The sequence below is a fragment of the Colias croceus genome, chromosome 17 (assembly GCF_905220415.1).
Source record: "Colias croceus chromosome 17, ilColCroc2.1".
Lineage (NCBI taxonomy): Eukaryota > Metazoa > Arthropoda > Insecta > Lepidoptera > Pieridae > Colias > Colias croceus.
The window spans coordinates 9,843,341-9,866,620 of NC_059553.1; the positions used below are offsets into that span (position 1 = coordinate 9,843,341).

Here is a 23,280-nt window from a genome sequence, read left to right on the forward strand (position 1 = left end):
ATTAGGAAAATAACAAATTTAACATGACTGCTTTCTAAAATGATGCAAAATTTTACGGTGGATGTTCCGACCGTCCCTCCATACATTTTTGATTACCTCTAAACACTTAACACAGACACTATTTCTTTAAAACTAATCATTTTATCACTTCTCTATAATGAAATGTGTGCGCGTTCGACCTTTTTAATCAATAATTTACAATATTTACTTAGAAAAACAACAGTAAAATACCGGAAAAATTTGACACTTCTACAGTAGTGTGCGTGACTTTTGCCAAGCGAAACACGACATAAAGCACGACATCTAGCGCATAGACTATATACTTATTACAGATCTAGCGCGTCAATGTCTAAACGAAAGGCGATGTTTAGACATAAGACGCGCTAGATGTCGTGCATTCGCGTTCGTTATCTTATACATAATGAGCATAATTCTAATAAATCAAAGTTCTATGTAAAAATTGAGTAATTTCATTTCCAATCGTTCAAAGAAAATAACAATAAAATAAAATAAAACTAATGACCTTAGAAACTATGTTTTTTTTTGTAAACAATTTATTACTCATTATTGTTCGTCCGTCGTAGGTCTGTAAACTGTATTGTACACTGAAGGTAAATGGTACTGTAGGTACTTTAGTTCGGCGTCGTCGTCGGCTTGATATAAATTACATTCTTGATTTCATTGACACGCGCTATGATTTGCGCGCGGAATTTCTTGTGTTGTGAATTTATTTTTGTATGCTATGCATTTTAATTGATTCAAATTGCAATGTTTCTCTAGTATGCATTTGAGACTATATTGTAAATTGTAATAATTGATCGTGGGTATAGTAATTAATTATTCTAATAACGCAATTAGTAATATATGTATTTTCGGTGGGATTCAAAACAAAAAATTGGCCCGTGATTTTTATGAAATTTCACCACATTGCAAATCACATCAATCATAGTTCATACACATGTATGACGAAAGTGATTAGTATTGTGGCTAACATTGACTCATCAGTTCATCACTGAAACCAGTGATAAATCAGTACCTATATCATATTGTGTTTGAATATTTTTAAACAATGATATAAGTATACAATTATTATAAATCGGTAAACTATCAAAGTAATCACAAACTTGCAAACATTGGTAAAATGTCCAGTAGTTTATGAGCCTATTCATTACAATCAGTAGTATTAGTGTAGACAAACACTATGAATACGATCACGAATGCAAATTCGGGGATTTTCTAATTATTGCTAAATAATAATTGAATTCGTTTTGAAATACTCTATAATTTTTAGTGTATAAATATTAAATAGACATTTATAATGTGGTGCTCATTTTTTTTGTACTGCTAACGCTATTGTAGGTACCTATTTTCGTTGTTTTATTTCAAGTGAACACGGCCATACAATTTTGTCACGAGCCGCCTATGATTGTAGGTACTTTTGTTAGGCTCCTTCGTCGTCCGCGTCGCGTCCGCGTCGGCTCGAAAGTTCTTGATTTCATTGTCACGCGCTATGATTTGCGCGCGGATTTTCTTGTGTTGTGAATTTATTTTTGTATTATTATTTTTTTTTATTTTTTTTTTATTTTATTGATTCAAATAAAATATTTCACTAGTATGCATTTGAGACTATATTGTATTATGTATAATTTATCGTAGGTATAGTTATTCTTATAACGCAGTTATATTTTCGGTGGGACAATTTGACCCGTGATTTTTCTGAAATATCACCACGTTGCAAATCACATCAATCATACACATAACACACGTATGACGAAAGTATAGTGGCTAACATTGACTCATCAGTTCATCACTGAAACCAGTGATAAATCAGTATATCATATTTTATTGTGTTTGAATATTTTTTAAACAACGATATATACAATATTATTATAAATCGGTAAACTACCAAAGTACTTCCGAATTTTCAGACAGACAAACAAGTAGTTTGAACACGCAGTTTTCTTATACTAGTAGCAAAAATCAAAACCATAATATTATGTTTACCTACTATATTTTACTAAAAGTCGAGTGCGTCGAAATCGTAAATAATAATATAATGTTTTTCACCTTCCTGGTTATTTTCCCATAGTAAATAGTGTTTTAGGTTTGTTGTTGTAGGTAGGAATAATAATAATTATTCTTACTTGTTGGTTATGAAATGTATATTGAAATAATTTACTTTTACAAATCATTAGTGATATTAGTTTTGAGTGAAAATGCTTGGATCAGCATAATATTATATGGTACTTCAAATACATGTTTTGATAAAAAAACAATAGTGTAATAAAATAAAACTGCGTTTTATTGTAATCAATGTTGACAGTTTTAAATTCCAAAATTATTGATCAATAAAATAGTTTACACCAACAAATATAACTTTTATTTTTATAACCATCGTTCATAATATAAACCGTAGCAGGTGGCGTTTTGAAGTTCTGTCTACTCATACAGAAAAATGGAAAACTTGTTTTTTTTGTAAACAATTTATTAGGTACTCATTATTGTTGTTTGGCAGTGTGTTTGGCAACTCGAAGCGTGGTCGTCCGTCGTAGGTACTTTTGTTCGGCGTCGCGTCGTCGCTCGTCCGCATCGGCTTGATATAAAACATTCTTGATTTCATTGACACGCGCTATGATTTGCGCGCGGAATTTCTTGTGTTGTGAATTTATTTTTGTATGCTATGCATTTTAATTGAATCAAATTGCAATATTTCTCTAGTATGCATTTGAGACTATATTGTAATAATTGATCGTGGGTAGGTATAGTAATTAATTATTCTAATAACGCAATTATATTTTCGGTGGGATTCAAAACAAAAAATTGGCCCGTGATTTTTATGAAATTTCACCACATTGCAAATTATATATTATACAATTACAATTACAATTATTATAAATCGGTAAACTATCAAAGTAATCACAAACTTGCAAAATATGCTTTTCCGAATTTTCAGACAGACACACAATTTTATTAGTTTGTTTTAGCAAAGTAGGTACCTATACCTATACGCTTACGTCGCGCGTCGCGTCGCGTCGTCGAAAACGGTGCGCCCAGAAACAAACATACCTACCTAATTCAGTTACAATCCTTTTTTTGTTCCGTAATATATTGTATTCTAATACGATTTTTTTTATTCGTCGGCCAGTTCTACTAGGTATAAAAAGATAAAATTGAAATATAATTATTGTAGCGACAGCCATATGTTACTATGTTTTCGTAAATATGTTTTTCACCTTCCTGGTTATTTTCACATAATCTTATATATATATATATATATAAATGAATCGCAAAATGTGTTGGTAAGCGCATAACTCGAGAACGGCTGAACCGATTTCGATAATTCTTTTTTTATTATATTCCTTGAAGTACGAGGATGGTTCTTATGTAGAGAAAACGTAAACATGTACCACGGGCGAAGCCGGGGCGGACCGCTAGTCTAATATAAAAATGAATCGCAAAATGTGTTGGTAAGCGCATAACTCGAGAACGGCTGAACCGATTTCGATAATTCTTTTTTTATTATATTCCTTGAAGTACGAGGATGGTTCTTACTTCTTATGGAGAGAAAACGTAAACATGTACCACGGGCGAAGCCGGGGCGGACCGCTAGTAAATAATAAATAGTGTATTAGATTTGTTATTGTATCTTGTATACCTACGAATAATTATTCTTACGTCTTGTTGGGAAATGTTCAAATACCTACCTATTGAAATAATTTACTGTTACAAATCATTAGTGTTATTAGGTAGTTTTGAGTGAATAGGCATGGATCAGAAATTCAGAATATAATATGCTACTAACTACTCAAATACATACACGCCAAACTTGTTTTACATTCACGCCATCTAGAGTTCAATCTTTATCATTTTTGTATACGTCTGTGTGTGTAAACGACCCTGTATGCAATGACAGATGTTAAAACGCATGGTTTTACCGAATTGGGTGGATTTTAAGGCAATGATATGACATATTTAAATAAAATATAATATTCAGTAATCGCCATGACTATTCCTACGACCTTAATCTTTTCCAATTACGCAAAAACTCAAATAAACTAGAAATGTAGAATTCAGCGCCATCTAGCGGGACATTGACTGGGAACAGATCGTAGCAATCACCTTAAAATGATTCTAAACAGGTAAATGCAGGAGTATTGAGGAATATTGTAAATAACGTAAATATACACTTGCCTGTGAAATTCTATGCCAGAATTTGGTGTCCAAACACTTCTGCAATTTTTCACAATGCAATACATTATTTATATTCGGAAAATATTTATTAAATACGCAACAATATTAACTTAAATATTCGAAGCGACGCAATTTTTTTGACACTTATGCCATATTGTCAAAGTGAGAGTTGCTACAATTTTATTATGGTAACTACCCATAATCAGGGAGTATCGCTTTTTAATAATTGGTCCAGATACTTATTTTATTTAGCATAAATAATAATTGTCTCATCCAACAATGCTTCTGAATGACGTTGTTGGCAATTTATCAACAAACTCATGTACAAAAACTAACCTTTTGCACAGAATATTACGGCATACATAGTAGCCTTGGGAAAACTTCGTATTAACAGTGGCAATACCAAGTTAGGTGTGAAAGTGATAAAACACAACAATTTTCTTGTTACACGTCAATGTTCATACCGAAATCTCCAGTGTATAAGATATAAGCTTCTTGGGTACACATAGACAAATAGTACATAGAACAATTGGATGACACTGTCAAAATGGCTCCTTTGTTTCAGGAAATTTAGATACGGTCCGTAAAGCTAATTTTTTCAATTTTGGGGATACTTTAACATTTTCGAAGTGAAACTTCTATATCGGGGTTGGAAAAAATTCAGTGCAACATTTTTTCGTTACGCGTGACATTTTTCTTATTCCTACCACACGTGATTCGACACGTATTTCTGTAAAGTTGCATATAGTAAATTATTTTATGAAAAATAAGGTCATAAAGAAGTTTCACTTCTTACGTGTGTACACTAGTACACGCACACATTTTTATATTTTTTCATAGAGTGTAGTGTGTTAACGATGAAGTTATCGTTGCGTAATTAATATTTTGTATTTTTTTTGTTTGAGTTATCGGAATAAGATATTTCAAATTATAATAAATAGGGAAACATAATCGCACGAAACAACACACTCCACTATCTATTTGTCTTCAAGTGACGTTTTACAAGAAGACAGCCTTAGTTCCGAATTTTGCTACGTGCCATAAAATCGCACTATATTCGATGTATCTTATGACTTATCAAAGATTATTTGTCAGATGTGACATCACTTTCCCAGCTTCCTCAGTCTGAGTTTATTCCTGAAGAACCTCGTTCGTTAATCTTTCTCCTTGTGTTCACCCGAGTCCAGTTGTTTGAGGAGACGGAACAGCGCCGCCGCTTCGCGAATTCGACTGAATTCTACACAAAACGCTTCTACTTCTATGAATAATTCCTGGAATTTTAAGTTTGAACATTTTACAGGAAATAGATTTAAAATAAACAATGTTCCTTAAATAGCATGATACGTCTTTTTCGTGGATTAATTTTATTGGGGATAGAGTCTAGTGAAAATCATTTTTTATTCCACTTGTTGCAAAATATAAGTAAGTAGTTTTATACAATTATTAATGTTTATTACTATTTCTCATCACACACGAGGGTTTATTCTAGTTAAACTACGAAAATGGTCTAGAAGTTAAGATAACAAGTGATAACTGCGTTAAAAACAACCGACTTCAAACTTGCACTTGCAACATTTACAAATACAGACAAAAATGCTCATAAAATAAAAACTGCTGGGCCTATCCGAATAAAATTTTTATGGGACCAATTCGACACCATCTTGCATCGAACAAAAAAAGAATCACGTAAATCGGTTCAGAAACCTCGGAGTAATCGGTGTACATCCATAAAAAAAACCTACCGGCCGAATTGATAACCTCCTCCTTTTTTTAAAGTCGGTTAAAAATACTTAAAAAGTGACACAAGCAATACAAGATCCAACTACCCACCTTAACATTAATAATCTTGTTCCTAATAAGCGACTGCAAAAACACACAGACGAGCCGCACGAGCCGGTTCTGCATGTAGCGGTCGCGGATCGTCTCACACGTTGATATACAGTTGCTTATGTATAGGTGTACAAACTCCACTGGCAGGTCTACGGATGTTGTTAGTCTGTGGACGATCATAAGTATTTACAATAATATGTAATAGGTAGTAACTAGTATATATGTAGAGGTGTACAACTCGACTGGCGTGTCTACGGATGTTGTTAGTCTGTGGACAATCATAAGTATTTACAATAATATGTAATAGGTAGTATATATATGTAATTATGTAGAGGTGTACGACTCGACTGGCGTGTCTACGGATGTTGTTAGTCTGTGGACAATCATAAGTATTTACAATAATATGTAATAGGTAGTATATATGTATATGTAATTATGTAGAGGTGTACGACTCGACTGGCGTGTCTACGGATGTTGTTAGTCTGTGGACGGTTGTGACATTATACAGGATGTTTTTATTATTTTAAGAAACGAGAAAAATATTAGTGATGAGAACAAAGATTTGTGTTTATTTATTTGGTGTTTTTAGTTATTTTGTAAATTCAACATCATCTTTTTATGCTAAGCAATTTGTATTTAAATTTTAATCGCTCGTTACAGAATACTGCCTTTCATTATTAAATAATAATAGTTTAAAAAAACTAAAAAACACGCTTTTTATAGAAAACTGAACTAAAAAATAGAAAATTTTATCAAATTAGTGTATTGTCATCGGTCCTCAATAAATCTACAAAGTTTGAACGAAATCTGGCCGTTTAAAGTGGGTCAAAATCGCGCCCAAAGAAGTCGGTTACAAACATACAAACATACAGGTGAAGCTAATATAAAGCGTGTAAAAAAAAAAAATACCTGCATGTCTATTGTCTACTTACTACTATAATTAATTCGATCTTTAATTTATGGCAGTACGTCGCCGTAAAATTTAAACCATGTACTAAAAATGCATTAAAATATGGCTTGAATTTTGAACAATAAAATTGTAAGTTATACAATATGGACTCATTAAAAAAAAAATCTCACCGATTAACAACCTCCATAGAATGCAGCGACATCTCCATGTTCACGAGCACGGAGAAGTACTCCGTGATGTGCTGCGAGTGGATCAGTTTGAGCAGCACAGATATGGCCACCATCGGATTGTTTTCCACTAGCTCCGGGAGCTGGATGATAAAAATAAAGTAAATAAATACTTATAATGTTGTCCCTTAAATTCAATTTAGAGACTCGATGTTTCTGGACACGTATAAATAGAAATTTATTATTATACTTCAACGAGGTTATCTCAGTACTACTATATTACATACGCATTCGCGTTTAACCAGCATCGTACATGTCTTTTATTAATATGGTTGCCTGGAAGAGATTGCTTTAAGCAATAAGGCCGCCTTTTGTGCACTTACCGTATTCATGTTTTCTTGTTAAATTATGTTTTTATTACTGGTACTTGTACAATAAAGTGTCATAAATAAATAAATAAAATACATAAACATTTATTATAGCTGTAGCCTGACGTCGCGTCGTACATGATGTTATATGTTATAGACTTTCTGTATAAACCTATTCAAAACAAAAATATTTTTCAATATTGTTCCTGAGCTTAGTGTATTCAACCAAACAAACAACCAAACACCCATATTGTTATAGTTGAATATCAATATGAATATATTATTGTTTTAGTTCGAAAAAGCTTTACCACAAGCGAAGGCGCGACTAAAAGAGATCATTTAAACCCTCACCTGCGGTGGTGTTACACCAATTTCATACACTATATCCGGTGTCTGGTCCAATATGGCCAAGAGTCGTTGCTGATGTGGTACAGATAACGCAGATTTCAAAGCCAATTGTGTTAATTCCTTCGCCTCACTGACCGTGCTGGTCGCGTCTCTCTCTTCTGACTTCTTCTCTTCTGGCTTCTCTTTTTTCTCTTCCTGTAATATAATTTGTCATGTAGTTGCATTAGGAATATATTATATTGTTGCATGTAAATAAAAGTTTGGTTTCTAAAAGGTAATGTTTACAATTTACCAATGTATTGGAATAGATGCTACCAGTTAATAAACAGGGTGAATTTCTTTAAATTGTTGTAGGCGAAATTAAAAAAGGCGAAAATCGATAAACTGTGCAAGGAATCACGTGGTCGAATAATTCTGCATCACGCAATTTTGCCTAGTTTAAGGTGGTGAAATAAACATACATAGTCTATCGATATTTAAAAAGTTATCAGCCCCCCTAGACAAGTGGCTTTTTATTAGCGTAACGTTTGATAGAATAGATTATGAATGTATGAGATTGACGTAAGCTGTCGATACATTTATCTACAGCTTATGTCAATCTCATACATTCATAATCTATTCTATCAAACGTTATGCTAAACGAAAGCCACTTGTCTAACCCCTCTGATATTTCAAAATGAGAAAGTACAATGCATAGATTCAATTAAATACAATTTTTGTTTTTCATATTAAAAATGTCGAAAAGTAATGATAAAATAAAACTAGATAAACGGTGCACTTCTAATGATGAATTACCTTAGGTTTAGGTGTTTGTACCACTTTCTTTTCCACTTTTTCCGGCGGCTTTAACCCTAACAGACCGTCTAGATCTGTGTCGTACAGAGGCACGTAGGTTCCGCGATTCGGTAGATTTTTCCAAACACCCTGTATAAAATCAAAATATATAAAGTTGGCACATATTTACCGTATATGTTACAAAATAATGTTTTTTGAATATGTTAATGAATATTAGAAATAAAATCTATGATTGTCAATGAAAATGATAAAATTAAAGTCATATTTATAATACATGTCATAAGTGGCTGTACAAGAATTTTAAACGATAAATTTTTGTATAGAAAAGCAATGAATATTTACTTGAAAAAAAAAAACAAGTAAGTATTTTTTTGGTCCTTGTATTTCTAATTTGGTGCATAGTTTAAAAAAAATACTTACATCCTTAGCAAAATTAACATCAAGTGGGTCTAGCAGAAACGGCGGCGGTGGGATCGGCCCCGTTGGTTTCAAAGTCCTATGCAGCGGTAGGTACTCATTAGACATTAGTGCTTCTAGTAGTTCCTTCATCGCTATGCGGTTGGGAGGACTCCTGGAATATGTTTTAGGGTTTTTTTTCTATATTTCAAGTCAGGGACACGTGCTATTCTATAATCTATCTAGTCTATGGAGTATAGGTCACACAAAGGACTGCACTGTGACGAAAATCACATCATATTTGATTAATTAAAATTTAAGAAAAATTTTCTTACGTCTTTATAAGGCGTTGTTCTGGTTGAGAAGAGTGCTAAATATAATTATTATGAATCATCATAGATAAATTACAATATATATAATTAAACAAAACTCATCACAAAGTGAAAGTAGATATAAAAGTGAAAAATATCCTCTTATTTTACCTGCATCATTTTTTGCTTTTATATATGAACAGTACAGTGTATTTTGCGTTTATATAAATACTTAAAAAATAAAACACTCAATAAATATTTTATCACACTTCTTTCAAACACAAACTAACCCATCGCCCAAAGGAACCAGCGCAGATGCCGTGACCCTCGCTATAGCGCTCATGTCTGCAGTTCTCTCCGTGACCAGCGACTGTAACGCCGAGTAATCAAATTCCAGATCCTTACTCGCTACTTCTGTTAACATCACTTGTTTGGCTGACTTTTTCAAGACCTAAAAGAAAGATTATAGATAAGATAACTACTCAATCATTTAGATTTATTTTATTTTATGTGAGTAACTAGAATTTTGTTGATTGTTTATTGAAAAAGATGTCATCTATACTTATAAAGCTGAAGAGTTTTTTGTTTATTTATCGAGGAAGGCTATATATCATCACACTATAACCTACAGGAGTGGAGCCACGGGGGTGAAACCGCGCGGAGCAGCTAGTAAATAAATAACAAATAGTTAAATCTATTTTTTAAAATAGTTTCATTTCCTTTAACTAATCTTATAATGCATATCTAATACAAACTAGCATTTTGCACAAAAGCAATAGTAACTATGAGAAGAAATTAATAGTAAAGTTCTATGAGCAAGAAATGCAATACTTCTACAGAAAGAACATGCAATACTACAACCTGGGCAAGTCAACTTGAGACCTGCTACCTATACCCATCTCATTTATTCTCACGTGATAATGGAATGGAGTGAAAGGGACAGGACCATTTTTCAGGTGTCAAGTTATCTTGCGCAAGTTATACTCTATATATTAAAATTATACTCACATCCTTAGCATTAGCGGGTATAAACCCAAATATCTGTGCTATAAATATCCTCTCCTGTGGCGCAAGTGGCAAGAGCCCAGGTTTTCCTTCAAGTAGGTTCAGAAACAGAGAACTGAAGGGGCTATCTGTTTTGTAGAAATCGTAGATCAGAGCCAGAGCGACTACTCGCTGGCCAGGCAAGGAGAGATCCCCACCAGTTATCAGTGATGATAGTAGAAGAGATACTGTAATCATTATTTACCATAAGGTATATTTGATAATATTAAGTAAATAGTTACAATAAGTAAATAGAAATAGTACTCGGAGTATATATAAATAGTATTCGGAGTGGGAGTCGAGCATGCTTCGGCACGAATTGGGCCACGCTCGCACCGGGGAAGGTACCACACCCTCACAGAATATCGGCGCCATAGTGACAGTTTACTGTCGCGTTCCGTACGGTGAGTGAGGGGTCCGGAGGCCCACATCCCTTCCCATCCCCTACCCATCCTCTCCTACCCAATCCTCATTCCCTCCCATCCTCGCCCCTTCTACCTAACTTCTTCCAAATCCCTTTGTGGACAGCAACACATCCACTTCCCAGTGAAGTGGATGCTTATGGGCGGCGTGTATCGCTTAACACCAGGCGACGCGTCTGCTCGTTTGCTGTCCAATAGCAAAAAAAAAAAAAAAAAAAAAAAAAAAACTCACGATTGAAGTATTCTGCTTTCGGAAATCGTTTCTGAACTTGAGCGCATATTGACTCCAAACTTTGAGAATCAACTGTTTGTTCTGAGAATAAACTGAAAATAAATAATATACATATCTGAATACATAAAACCAATGGGAAACTAATAGGTTAGTACACAACTTACTCCAATATGTATTTACTATTTTCGTTAATTAATTGCTGTGTCATTATTGAAAGGATATCTCAAATACGTTAAACGTATTAACTAGACATAAAAACTTTGTTTGTTTGTTATTTCGATTAGTTTATCCTTTGAATCGTAAACAAAAATTCGTATCTTTGCAACTTTTGTTTTGACATTTCAATGTGACAAGTTGACAACTCAGAATCAGACATAATGACAGATACAGATACTTTTTCCCTGTTTCCGTAGATTTTCATTGTCTGTTTATTCGTATTTTGTTTAGCCTATGTTGTTGGGTTTTGGTTGGCCAAGGTTTTGGCACGGTTTTGGAGGTTTTGGGTTTTATTCACGTGTCATTCACGTTTTATTTAAATTTAAAGGTTTATTTGGGTAATAAACCCATTTATGATCATTTACTAGTGGGCCGCCCCGGCTTCGCCCGTGGTACATATTTCGCAATAAAAGGTAGCCTATGTCCTTTCTCGGGTATCAAAATATCTCCATACCAAATTTCATGCAAATTGGTTCAGTAGTTTAGTCGTGATTGAGTAACAGACAGACAGACAGACAGAGTTACTTTCGCATTTATAATATTAGTATGGATTCCACTCGGGTTTGCTCGGGATGTAAACAAAGTACCTAATACTCAGCAATACTCAGGACTAATAATTATTGTAGCAGATATTATAGTAAAAAAAAAAAAATTAACTTTTCTATAGTTTCGGAGCCTATTCAATGCAAACAAGCAATTTCTCGGTCTAATATAATTAGTTTACTTTAGAACAACTTGGCAATTAAATAAGCTAAGAGATATTTATATATTTTTGGACCCCAGTTTACTTTTATTGTAAAATAATTCTGTGGTTCCCAAAAAGGCAGAGATGCTTTTAACTAATTTGTGTTTTATATAGTAACAACCAATACTTTTTAAGCATTAGGTACTGTTTCACTTTGATAACGTTTAGATAGGAGGTATGAACTATCGCATAGAAAGAATACTTGTCCTTGTGTTTATTTTTTATTTATTTAACCCACTTCATGGTAATGTTTCCTTGTTCTAGATAAATTTGCCAATTATGTACTTAATATATACCTACATTATATTAATTAGGTGTACCTAGATATTATGTTTCTAATTCAATTCCTAATCACATAACAATCTCTCCAAATTGAATTAAAGATTTAATGTAGGTAATAAGTTAAATTATGAGGAGGGTCTATCCTATAGACAACATCACATTTCGACCAAATAGTACAAAATTTTTAATTGATATACTGTTGTAGTTATATCAATGAAAAATGTTTGGAATATGGGCAAAATAATTATTTTAAGATTAAAAATGAGTCACCGTCTATAATACACACTAGCTGTGCAGCGTTTTTACCCGCGTGGTTCCTGATCATAGCGTGATGATACAAAGCCTACCTTTCAATCCATTCAGGCATTCCAATCGGATCATAGTAGTTCTTGAGATTTCGCGTTCAAATAAACAAACAAACTCTTCAGCTATAATATTAGTATAGATTATCTAGTTATATGGCAGATAAAGCAAAGCAGCAATATAATAAAGTACTTAGTTATTGCTTAAAAAATATAACAAAGTTTAATTTTACGTTATTGCGAATATTTTGGCCAATGATTAACACCTACGTATGTAATCGACATTTTACAATTATTGTTCGTCTTTATGCTCCTGTTTATCTCATGTAGCGAATTTGAATTTTATTGTTTGTGAATTGTGTGCATTACTGATTTAACGGTACAAAATATTGTACATAATAATTGTGTACTTAACTAAGTATATATACCCGGTAGGTAACTACCTACCGGGAAATAACAATTGATAATATTTAGGCGTAATAAAATTTGAAAAGAAAAGTATTTTTAACCGACTTCAAAAAAAAGGAGGAGGTTATCAATTCGGCCGGTATGTTTTTTTTTTATGTATGTACACCGATTTCTCCGAGGTTTCTGAACCGATTTACGTGATTCTTTTTTTGTTCGATGCGGGATGGTGTCGAATTGGTCCCATAAAAATTTTATTCGGATAGGCCCAGTAGTTTTTATTTTATGAGCATTTTTGTCTGTAGGTATTTGTAAATTTTGCAAGTGCAACTTTGAAGTCGGTTGTTTTTAACGCAGTTATCACTTGTTTTTAAGCTATTGCATAGCTTCTATCGCGGGCCTTGAGTGCGGGGACCGAATCGATAAATTCCGCAACGAAAAAACCTCACGCTCCCCACTCCGACGGGCGGAGGTGTGGCTTGAAGGCATAGCATGCCATAGCATGCAATAGCTTTACCGCGGCGGCCACAGAGCAAGTATGGCGGCGGCCGCGGCAGTCCCCGAGTGCCACACTGCACACATCGTTTTTTTTAATAAATATTTAGCCAAAAATCAAAATTGCTCAATAATTATTTATATTTAAAAAATATAATCTATTAGAGTGCACGACTAAGCAGGTGACCGGTTCAAACAAATAAAATTTAGTAAAACACGCATAAAGATATTGTTGTGAATTTATCGACGACGATACTTTATCGTACATTTTCAGGCCTCGCCTCATAGGCTCCAATAATTAGTTTTGGTAGTGGTTTCGTTCACGTGTTTTATTTCAAAACCTATTTTCTCCTATATAAATGATAAAGATCCTTCTACCCCAATCTTACACTGATACAGCTGCTTTGTGGAAAGTACAGTCATGCATCTGGAATCCGGATGCGGATATCAGATAAACTATTATGTATATTGTATATGATATAAATAATACGTAATATTTCACACAATTTATTAGTCATGAACTTGTCATGAATATGAAATTTAACTCTTATTGGTATGTAAATAGAGTAATAGAAAAGCCCAATATCTTTATGCACTACCAATCCACTTTTCTTTGTTTTTGGGATTCACCGCAATGCGCGTACACATAATATTATGATATCACAAATACCAATAACAGATACCGTTATCAAAATTAATTTGTAGTGAAACTCACAGCTCCCAATCTAGTTATCATACGAACGTTAATTATTGTACCCGTTGCTTCTTTTATCGCGCTCATTTCTTTGCTGATAAGATTACAGTCATATGGTGAGCAGCGCCATCTTATGTGTTATATGAAGTAAATAATATAATATTATATCTAGAAAATAAGAAAAAATAGTGAAAGTTATGGTGTGCCGTGTTTGTTTGTTTGTTCGCAATGAGAGATACACGATCGACGTCAGTCATGCATAATTTTCGACCAGTGGATATTCCTAATTCAAGGATTGAAGGAGGTCACCGGAGTCGGTCATCGTCTTGGTCGGCATGGAGGAGATATAATAGTGCCCGCCACGAACCACGATTTTCGTTACAATACGAGGTAATTATATAAACTAACCTTGGATTACAGCTAGCGGAAGATAATCTTATTGTTACTGTAAACATTCATATCAACACATTCTTTATTTACTGATATACCTACGTGTTAATAATATATTGTATCAAGTGCATCGGTATTAAAATGTATTAGATTATATTAGAATTTAGTTGAAAAATAAACTACAACAAAGAATATTATATATTTAAAGACTTAGATTACAAAATAAAAGAGAATTCATGATTTAGTTTTTTAATCAGTTTAAACTCGGCAGTTATATAAAGATTATGGTATTATTAATATTACTCACTCATTCACAAATTAATTATTGCGGAATCATGATCGTACCCCAAGTCGTACCCTGTGCAATGATATTATATATAGAAACAAGAGGTAGATACGTTACCAACGCACCAAAACGTAAACCGTGAATTGGTCCTAATTGGGACCAGTGGAATCAGTCAGATTGTGACTTGTGACAGCGAACGTACATGCTGATATAAACGTTAAAATTATCAATAATGCCTTCTTGTGTGTTCAGAAAGTGCACAAATTACGATAGTAAAATAAAGAAAGATAGAGGAATATCATATCACAGGTAAATGTATTAAAATATTATAATTTTAGAGCAAAAACAACAATTTGCAATTATTAATGAATGACACTTGCTTGACACTTGTATTGAAATAATGAAAGGGATATAACATTGCTTCAATCACTAGTGTGACAAAGCTAGCGCACACTGTGTTCAAAGATTATCATGCAGATAAGATTATTGAAAATAGAACGGCTATTTTATTAATTTCGATTTGGGTAAATACTTGATTATTTTTATATTTAAATCCACACAGTGCATGTAATTAACAAATATATCTATTTATTATATACAATGAAATCGTGATGGCAAAAATGTTTGTTTCCAAAAATGATGTTGAATATACGTATACATTAAAGAAAAGATTATCGCTACTGACGAAAAATGCTATTTGCTTTTCTGTAAATAGCTATTGAACATACATTTTATTTGTGTTTTAGATAAAAAAGGCTTATACTACATCCTTTCTTTTATTTCATACTTTTTTTCATCTAGGCACCACTATTATTTTCCTACAAGTTGGAGTGATGACCATGTACGGGTTCCGGGAACTGCCTTGAAACGAATAGCGTAAGATCGGTCCGTATGGAGTTCTATAAGGAGGACTATGCTCAGCAGTGGGTGTTTATCGGGTGAAATGATGATGACCGAAAACGAACACCACAGCTAGTAATAAATGCTTAATACAGTTATATCTCCAAAAAGTTTTTTTTCATTTTAATACAACTTCATAATAATAATTAAATAGTAAATGAAATTGTCACATTTGTTTACGTGTGCAGGAAACGTAACATCTATAACATTGAACCTTCTGTGTCATTAGTCTATGCCAATTGCCATGGCCATCTCTCTTATACAGTCTGTCAATGTAATAAATTAAGTAAAATGAAACTTGTATTTGTGTGTGCCTGACACTCATAGAGGAAGGATGTATCTGACACTGCATAGGAAGCATTTTTTTTGGATATCTTGTGAGTATATAACGTATCTATACATAAAATATCATTGACCCTGTGATCGTACCCAACAAATTATACCTATTTAATTTTATTATATTTTATTAAAAAAAATTGCCTGCGTGAAATGGGATATTAGTGCTGTAAAATGCGTGAAAATCCCAAATCCTGACATTATGACAAAGACTGTCAAAGTACCATAAAGATTAAAGACTGTCATTTGGTTGATGGTTCTGTCACTAATGGTGCAGAAGATAGTTTTTCCTTGATATTTTAGTTTTAATGTTTGTGTATTTTCTTACTCGTAGTGATTTTGCTTTTAAGTGTTTGTTTCCTTAGAAAGTCATAATTTTACATGTTGCTGATGTTTGCAAAGGGTAGAACAAGTGAGAAGGTGCCGAATAAAATTGCATAGCAAACGTGTCATAAATTTTTAAGTTATTACAACCGATGATATATGAAAAGAAAAACAAATTATTTTGCATTCCGATAGCGAATTAGTATAGTTTCACATGGGTGATGGCTTGGCAGTCGGATAATCGTGTAAGTTTGCATTTTCATTGTTTGATTGTAACGGGAAATCGAGACGATTGATATGCTAACGTAAATACGTCCTTGTCATTGATTTAATATTTAAATGGTCACCGTTTTCGCTAAAAATGCGCCTCAAGGTGTTCTTCATCTTCGTTGGTTGCTATCCATTCTAAATTATTCATGTACTTGGTAGTATCATGTAGTTTTTAAATTATAAATTATAAATATAAAAATTTAAAAAAATATTTCACTTGATCTGTGAATTGTTGAAATAATGTAATTTTTAATAATTTTTTTTTTAACCTCAATTGTGCTGTGTACATACAATTAGGCTGGCATTTTACCGCAACATGATTGTGATTAAATTTGTGTATAATAAGTCAAAATTGTCAGCTGTGGTGTGTACCTATTTAAATAAATAAATAAATAAATAATCTTGTGTTCAATATTTATGCTTATGTTAAATATTGGGAAAATTAGTCTTTATTACACACCATACTTTGTATATACATAACATTAACACACAAAAGTATATGTATTATTTATTATGTTTATAGACATTATCAATCATAAAAACAATGCAGGACTAATATGAGTTTAATTGCTGGGTTTTTTATAAATTTTAATATTATGATGTTGGATAGTTAAAATACATATTGAATACTATAGTCCTTTTCAGCTATGATGATTCCTGTGACACTTCATCGTGTTCCGAATTACGTATTTTATGTTTAAAACGCCAAAATAATTTTAGTGCATAATATTTTTATTTTATGGCGGCATTATTACCAAAAATATAAAAATGAAAAATCTTAAGCTAATAAATCAAAAACAATATTGTTTAGTTTAATATAATGAAAAATAAAATAAAATAACACAAAAATATAATACCTACGCAATTCAGGTACATGAAATGGATCGTTGAAAAATCATAGAGTTGGAAAATCATATAATCGGCGCCCATCTTGTGATCGTTTGTCAATCGAGTCAATCGTCTGTACGAGTGCGTCAGCCTTGTATACAAGTTGAATTTTTATATTGTTACTTTACGTGGTATTCTGTTATTGTTACTAATTGTTATTGTTGACTTTTTGTTGCTGTTGTTTGCTAAGTTTCCTTAGTTAATTGCTGGCGAAATGCCGAAAAAACTAATTTTGGTACTTTATTCAAATCGATTTCATTTCCATATAAAATATTATCGATTATCGGAAACAATTGATATGATTTCAGTAAAGACATCTCTACACGTGTCAAAAATCGATGTGTCACAGAAATCATCTTAGGTGGAAAGGACTATAATAAAAGGCATATTCTGTATATTAACTATGTGTGGTTATAGTTAATGATGTAATGTTTAGATACCTACTTATTTAGTCATCTTTTAATTTATTTGAAGAACTCACTGATTTTCCAATAAGACTTTTACTTAACTATATTACTTTCTTTACATTGATACTTTACCCACCTTAGATATATAATTTACCTTAGATAGGTATAAGGATACATTGTTTTATTTATGTTTTTATACATAAAGTTAACTTGAAAAGCAATAAAACAACATAAATTGAACTGATTTCATATTCTTATTGAATACAAGAAGGTACAGTAATTGTAAAATGTAAATATTGTTTTTTGTTGTTATACAGAATTAATTTGGGATTAATCACAAACGTAATTAAGATGTGATTAGACATTATATAACTTATAAAGTTGTAAATTACATACCTTGAATTTTGCTTGTTCATTATAATACTACAGGTCCGCCCGGGCTTCGCCCGTGGTACATATTTCGCAATTAAAAATAGCCTTTGTCCTTTCTCGGGTATCAAAATATGTCCATACCAAATTTAATGCAAATTGGTTCAGTAGTTTAGGCGTGATTGAGTAACAGACAGACAGACAGACAGAGTTACTTTCGCATTTATAATATTAGTATGGATTTTACAGCAACATAAATAAATATGACAAAATAGTAAAACATAATTAATAAGGTGTACTTGTGAAATTATTGTACTGTCATCCTTGATAAGTGGGTCAAAAGTTTCAAAGAGTTGGTTACATACCAACATGCAGGTGACGCTAATAGAAGTTTGTCAGAAAGAAAGCATTTATTTCAACACACACATACACAAACAATAAACATAACATATTAGTATGAGGTATATATATTTATAACACATAAAAAATAAAATAATGATAATGCAATCAGATTAATGTGTGGTAGCAAGCCTCAAAACAGGATGCCACTCAGGATACCAATAATATTTGGGATTTTGGATGAGTTGAGTAGTTTTTATTTATAATTGGCGGTCCGCCCCGGCTTCGCCCGTGGTACGTATTTACGTTTTCTCTACATAAAAACTATCCTCGTACTTCAAGGAATATAATGAAAAAGAATTATCAAAATCGGTCCTCCCGTTTACGTGTGACGCCGTGACAACGTGAAACGGGTGGACCTAGTTATATAACAATTTTGCTTATTAAAAACAAACTAAGCAAATGCTTTGACTGTGTTGTGTGGATTAATTCTTGTTATTATCTAAATAATATTTTTTTCTGTGATTGGTTATCATAATTCTTCACATGGTAAATTAAGGATTAAGTATTTTTAATTTATATTGTTTGGTTGTTAGCAAAATGTAAAAACAAGAACTTCTTAACTGATTTTGAAGAGTGTTGTAGCAGAAAGCTATTTTATTTGTCTTTCAATAATGCCAATATTTATTAATAATGAATATTCATTCATTCATAATACTATCATATGTATTAGATACCTAGTTGGATGTTGGTGTCTTTTTAGCACAAAGGGTTTCCCTAAAATAGCTATATTTTCTTAATTTGAAGTCTAACAGTACAAAAGTAATGGTCTCTGTTAATTAATTTATTCTTTCACATTTTAATTTTGCAAAAAACTTGTTTTTTTTTTTATTATACAGCCTACTCAACAATGTTGCCTGGACAAGTGGTAATATTTGGACTGATAAGTTTGTATACATTAACAAGAACTGACTCATGTTATTAAATATATGACCAATGATTTAGTGGTTTATTACACTCTAATAATGAGTAGTTTTTAAGGTACAATAAATAGTACATAGTACTATTGAAGTGAAACTTCTTTAGGCGTATTGAGAGTAAAATTTAAAGGCGCGCATAGCGCTAGCTATGGCAATACCGTCACATTATGAAGAAAGACAACAATTTTGGTATCTTTGAATCTTGCTAAAAGCGTTTCACTTCTGACACATGTGCTCATCACACATGCTCTTTTTATTTATGCAGAATTACAGTTGTTTTTTTATTTAATTTGGATTCTTATTTGAATCTGGTTGAAATAAACAAGAAGAAACTATATTATTTATTTTCAAATTGAATACATTGAAACAGACAGGGTCACTGTACCACTCAGCTGTATACATAAAGTTTACAGTAAAGTAAATATAATAATTGTCATATTGCCGAGATGGTTAGTTTATAGGTATGCTAGAATTCAGCATTGTTGTCTGCTGTATTGTGAAATTAATTTATGAATATTCTTTAATATACAGTACACAGCTACAGTTATAAAAAGAGTAAATAGTCCATAGAGGTATATCTTCATTCTTATAACATTATTGATAAAGGTTGTGCTTTTAGATGTTATGTAAACAATTTTTTAACTTGAAACTTTTAGGGCCGATTTTTCAATTCTTGGATAAAACTTATCCGTCCAATAAAGTATTACACGATAATATTAAAATGTCACGTAAACTGTCAAATACGGGCAATTAGAATACCTTTTAAAATGATAGTTTTATACATTACTAGCTTTCGCCCGCGACTCCGTCCGCGCGGATGTCGGTCTTCGCGTGGATGGTTTATTTCTCCATTTTGAGTAACTCTGACATCTTATAAATATCTATTGGACCCAAATACGGCTAGGCCTATAATAATACGCAACGTGTGTTCGCGGTTCTACAGAACAACGTCTATGGATAAAACTGAAAAATTAAGTTTAATTTTTTTCTACGTATTTTTCCAGGATAAAAAGTATCCTATTTTACGCCCAGGATAATAAGGTATAATTATACCAAGTTTCATCGAAATCCAACCGTTAGTTTTCACGTGATGCCTTCACATACAGACAGACAGACAGACAGACAGACAAAATTTTTTTTAATCACATATTTGGGTTTGGTATCGATCCAGTAACACCCCCTGGTATTTATTTTTTCAATATATTCAATGTACAGAATTGACCCTTCTACAGATTTATTATATGTATAGATTCGACGAATAAGTTTTATCCCAGCATTGAAAAATCGGCCCTTAATCAACTAATTTATTCACATTGATTGGTTTATGATTATGACAACACACACGCACACATATACATACATACAGAGTTAATGATGGTATAGATATGCCAAAACATGTTATAAGGCTTTCTTTACAGTAAAAATATACTAGGAATTGAGAACATCTGATTTTAAGAACATCTCAGGTATGAGATGTTAAAAGGTTACAACCTTTCATTATCATTGAAAAAAAAGTTGGAAACCATTTTATTTTCTGCTGTAAAACATTACTTTTAGCTTGTGAGGTTACTCTCAGATTACTATTTTATTTTATGATAAAAATAATAATTAATATTTTTATAGATTGTTTTGAATGTGTGTTACAAATATCAAATTGAATGTTACAGACGGACGAGAATAGCTTCCTGCTTCGGTTGAAGATAATAGGAGCTTATGCATTGGCTAAAAAAGACATTTTTGGTGCTAGGTGAGTCACCCTTCCCTATATCATATTAATGTTATTAATTATAATATTATTATTATGTATACTAAACGCGAAAGTTTTTAAGTATGGAAGTATGGATGTTTGTTACTCTTTCACGACAAAACTACTGGACGGATTTGGATTAAATTTTACAGTAATGTACTATATACTAGCGACCCGCCCGCGGCTTCCTAAACCCAATACATAAATGATATCATACTAAAATTTTCCTCCTGAAACACTAACTATCTATTGAAAAAATTATATCAATATCCGTTGCGTAGTTTTAAAGATTTAAGCATACACAGGGATATAGGGTCAGAGAAAGCGACTTTGTTTTATACTACATAATATGTATATCAGAATAATGCATGAGCTGTAGTAATACTTGATTATGGCAGGGGGTGAAACCGCGCGCCATAAGTGAAGTCCCATGTCCCCTAGTGAGGTAAGGGGCAGATGCATTATACATCTGTTTCACTCATCGATTTTCTTTAGGGACAAGTAGGCCTTCTGTGTCCTGCCAGACCGAGACATATTTTTTTTCTTCGTCTCCACCGGGAATTCGAGAACCCAGGACCCCTTGGTTCTACGCTCACGCGTCAACCACTGTACCGAGGAGGCGGTCATAGCAGGCAGGGGGTGAAACCGCGCGCCATAGCTAGTTACATAATATGTACTCAAAAATAATATTGCAGTAGTTGTATAACTTCGATACTTAGCTTTTCTGGTTTATTCAGGCTTTGGATCGACCTAGTATTTTATAATGAAAAAATAATCGAAGGCAGATATTAACATATTATGTTGACCTGTAGTTTGTAGCCTGTATTACAATTTTGAGCATGTGACACATCGCAATGCTGATTATTTTTTTTTTTTAATTCACAATGTACTTGATATCGAAACCGGTTTTTACTCGATGAATTCGAAAAAATGTATAAATTTAATGAAAATAAAAAAGTGGACAGACTTATTTGTTCTATCTATGTTAGACTAAGATGTTAGATATCTAATATTTAGTACATTTTAATGTTATTGTTTATTTATCTTAGTATCAAAAACAATGTTTTGTTGTCTGTTTAAACAAACTGTATTTTATGTACAAGTATTCATACTTGCATTATTTTTCGTAATTTTTTTATTCATTTTGATGCGCGTCTCATTATGCTTTAGGGACTGCTGCATCTTCCAGAGAAAAATTTGAAAACCAACTTAAATATTTATTTCAACTATATTTCTTCTTGAATCGTTTTTTTACAAAGCAATTGCGCACCAGTAGCTTTAGAGAAGTTCCAACCATACAATTTTATTGTATACCACAGCAATAATTTTGTCCGTGTACTTACCTACTCTAAAATAGTTTATTGAAAAACTGTTACGTGTTCGGAGATCCGTGCCTAAGCGAACTAACGTTGACCTCGTGGAAATGTAAATTACTCCAAGGGGACAATATCATAGTTATTGCCATGTATTGTCATGTATTGGTACATATTGTTAATGTATTTTGACCATTAAAAGCATATATTAGAACTCTCTGTGTGTATAAAACTTAGAACTGTTCTCAAATGTGTAAAATTCTAGGAAACTAATATTTAAGCAAAATCAAGCTATTTTGATATTAATATAAGGTGTATTCACTAAATCTACCAAAACAATAAAATTTTATGTCCGAAGCTAGTCAAAATGAATTGAACCTTTTTCCCATGGATTAAAGTCGGATTTACAATGCACCGAAACACTACCCAGGACGTTTTTATAGCTGTTTGTGTTTAGTAATTAATGTTAGAAGGTATTATTATATAAACATTGGTATTTTCTCATATCCCAGGGATCCATATGGGGAATACGCCAAAAAAAATTGAACCTTATTCCGATGTACTAAAGTCGGATTTAC

General features: G+C 32.5%; 2 protein-coding genes across 7 annotated transcripts in view; one reads left to right on the forward strand and one right to left on the reverse strand.

Annotated features, from left to right (window-relative positions):
* Positions 1 to 4,695: 4,695 nt before the first annotated feature.
* LOC123699094 (CCR4-NOT transcription complex subunit 11) lies at positions 4,696 to 14,647 on the reverse strand. 2 transcript variants are annotated; one of them, XM_045645965.1, is made up of 10 exons: positions 14,562 to 14,647; positions 11,015 to 11,106; positions 10,325 to 10,548; positions 9,607 to 9,767; positions 9,030 to 9,180; positions 8,610 to 8,738; positions 7,818 to 8,009; positions 7,102 to 7,241; positions 6,022 to 6,187; positions 4,696 to 5,462 (listed from the first exon to the last, which is right to left on the reverse strand). In XM_045645965.1, the coding sequence occupies exons 1-10, from the start codon at positions 14,606 to 14,608 to the stop codon at positions 5,346 to 5,348; spliced, it is 1,419 nt and encodes a 472-aa protein (XP_045501921.1). In that variant the 5' UTR covers positions 14,609 to 14,647; the 3' UTR covers positions 4,696 to 5,345. The 2 variants fall into 2 exon arrangements, with proteins under 2 accessions (XP_045501921.1, XP_045501922.1); XM_045645966.1 differs by lacking the exon at positions 14,562 to 14,647 and adding an exon at positions 11,179 to 11,346.
* Positions 14,210 to 23,280, forward strand: part of LOC123699093 (E3 ubiquitin-protein ligase NEDD4) — a 28,939-nt gene continuing 19,868 nt past the window's right edge. For 4 of the 5 annotated variants that reach the window (XM_045645960.1, XM_045645962.1, XM_045645963.1 and 1 more), the window contains exons 1-2: positions 14,210 to 14,543; positions 21,310 to 21,389. In XM_045645960.1, the coding sequence (XP_045501916.1) occupies positions 14,382 to 14,543; positions 21,310 to 21,389 (242 nt within the window). In that variant the 5' untranslated portion in view covers positions 14,210 to 14,381. Of the gene's footprint in view, positions 14,544 to 16,291; positions 16,635 to 21,309; positions 21,390 to 23,280 lie in introns of those variants that run through there. The other variant, XM_045645964.1, reaches the window with a different exon arrangement.

Bases quoted from the DNA above. Each gene is read 5' to 3' on its own strand.
- LOC123699094 (XM_045645965.1), bottom strand. From the start codon at position 14,608: ATGTTTACAGTAACAATAAGATTATCTTCCGCTAGCTGTAATCCAAG. The intron at 10,549-11,014 runs GTGAGTTTTTTT...TAATGATTACAG, and splicing joins GAAAGCAGAATACTTCAATC to TATCTCTTCTACTATCATCA. The intron at 9,181-9,606 runs GTTAGTTTGTGT...AACATATTCCAG, and splicing joins CTGGTTCCTTTGGGCGATGG to GAGTCCTCCCAACCGCATAG.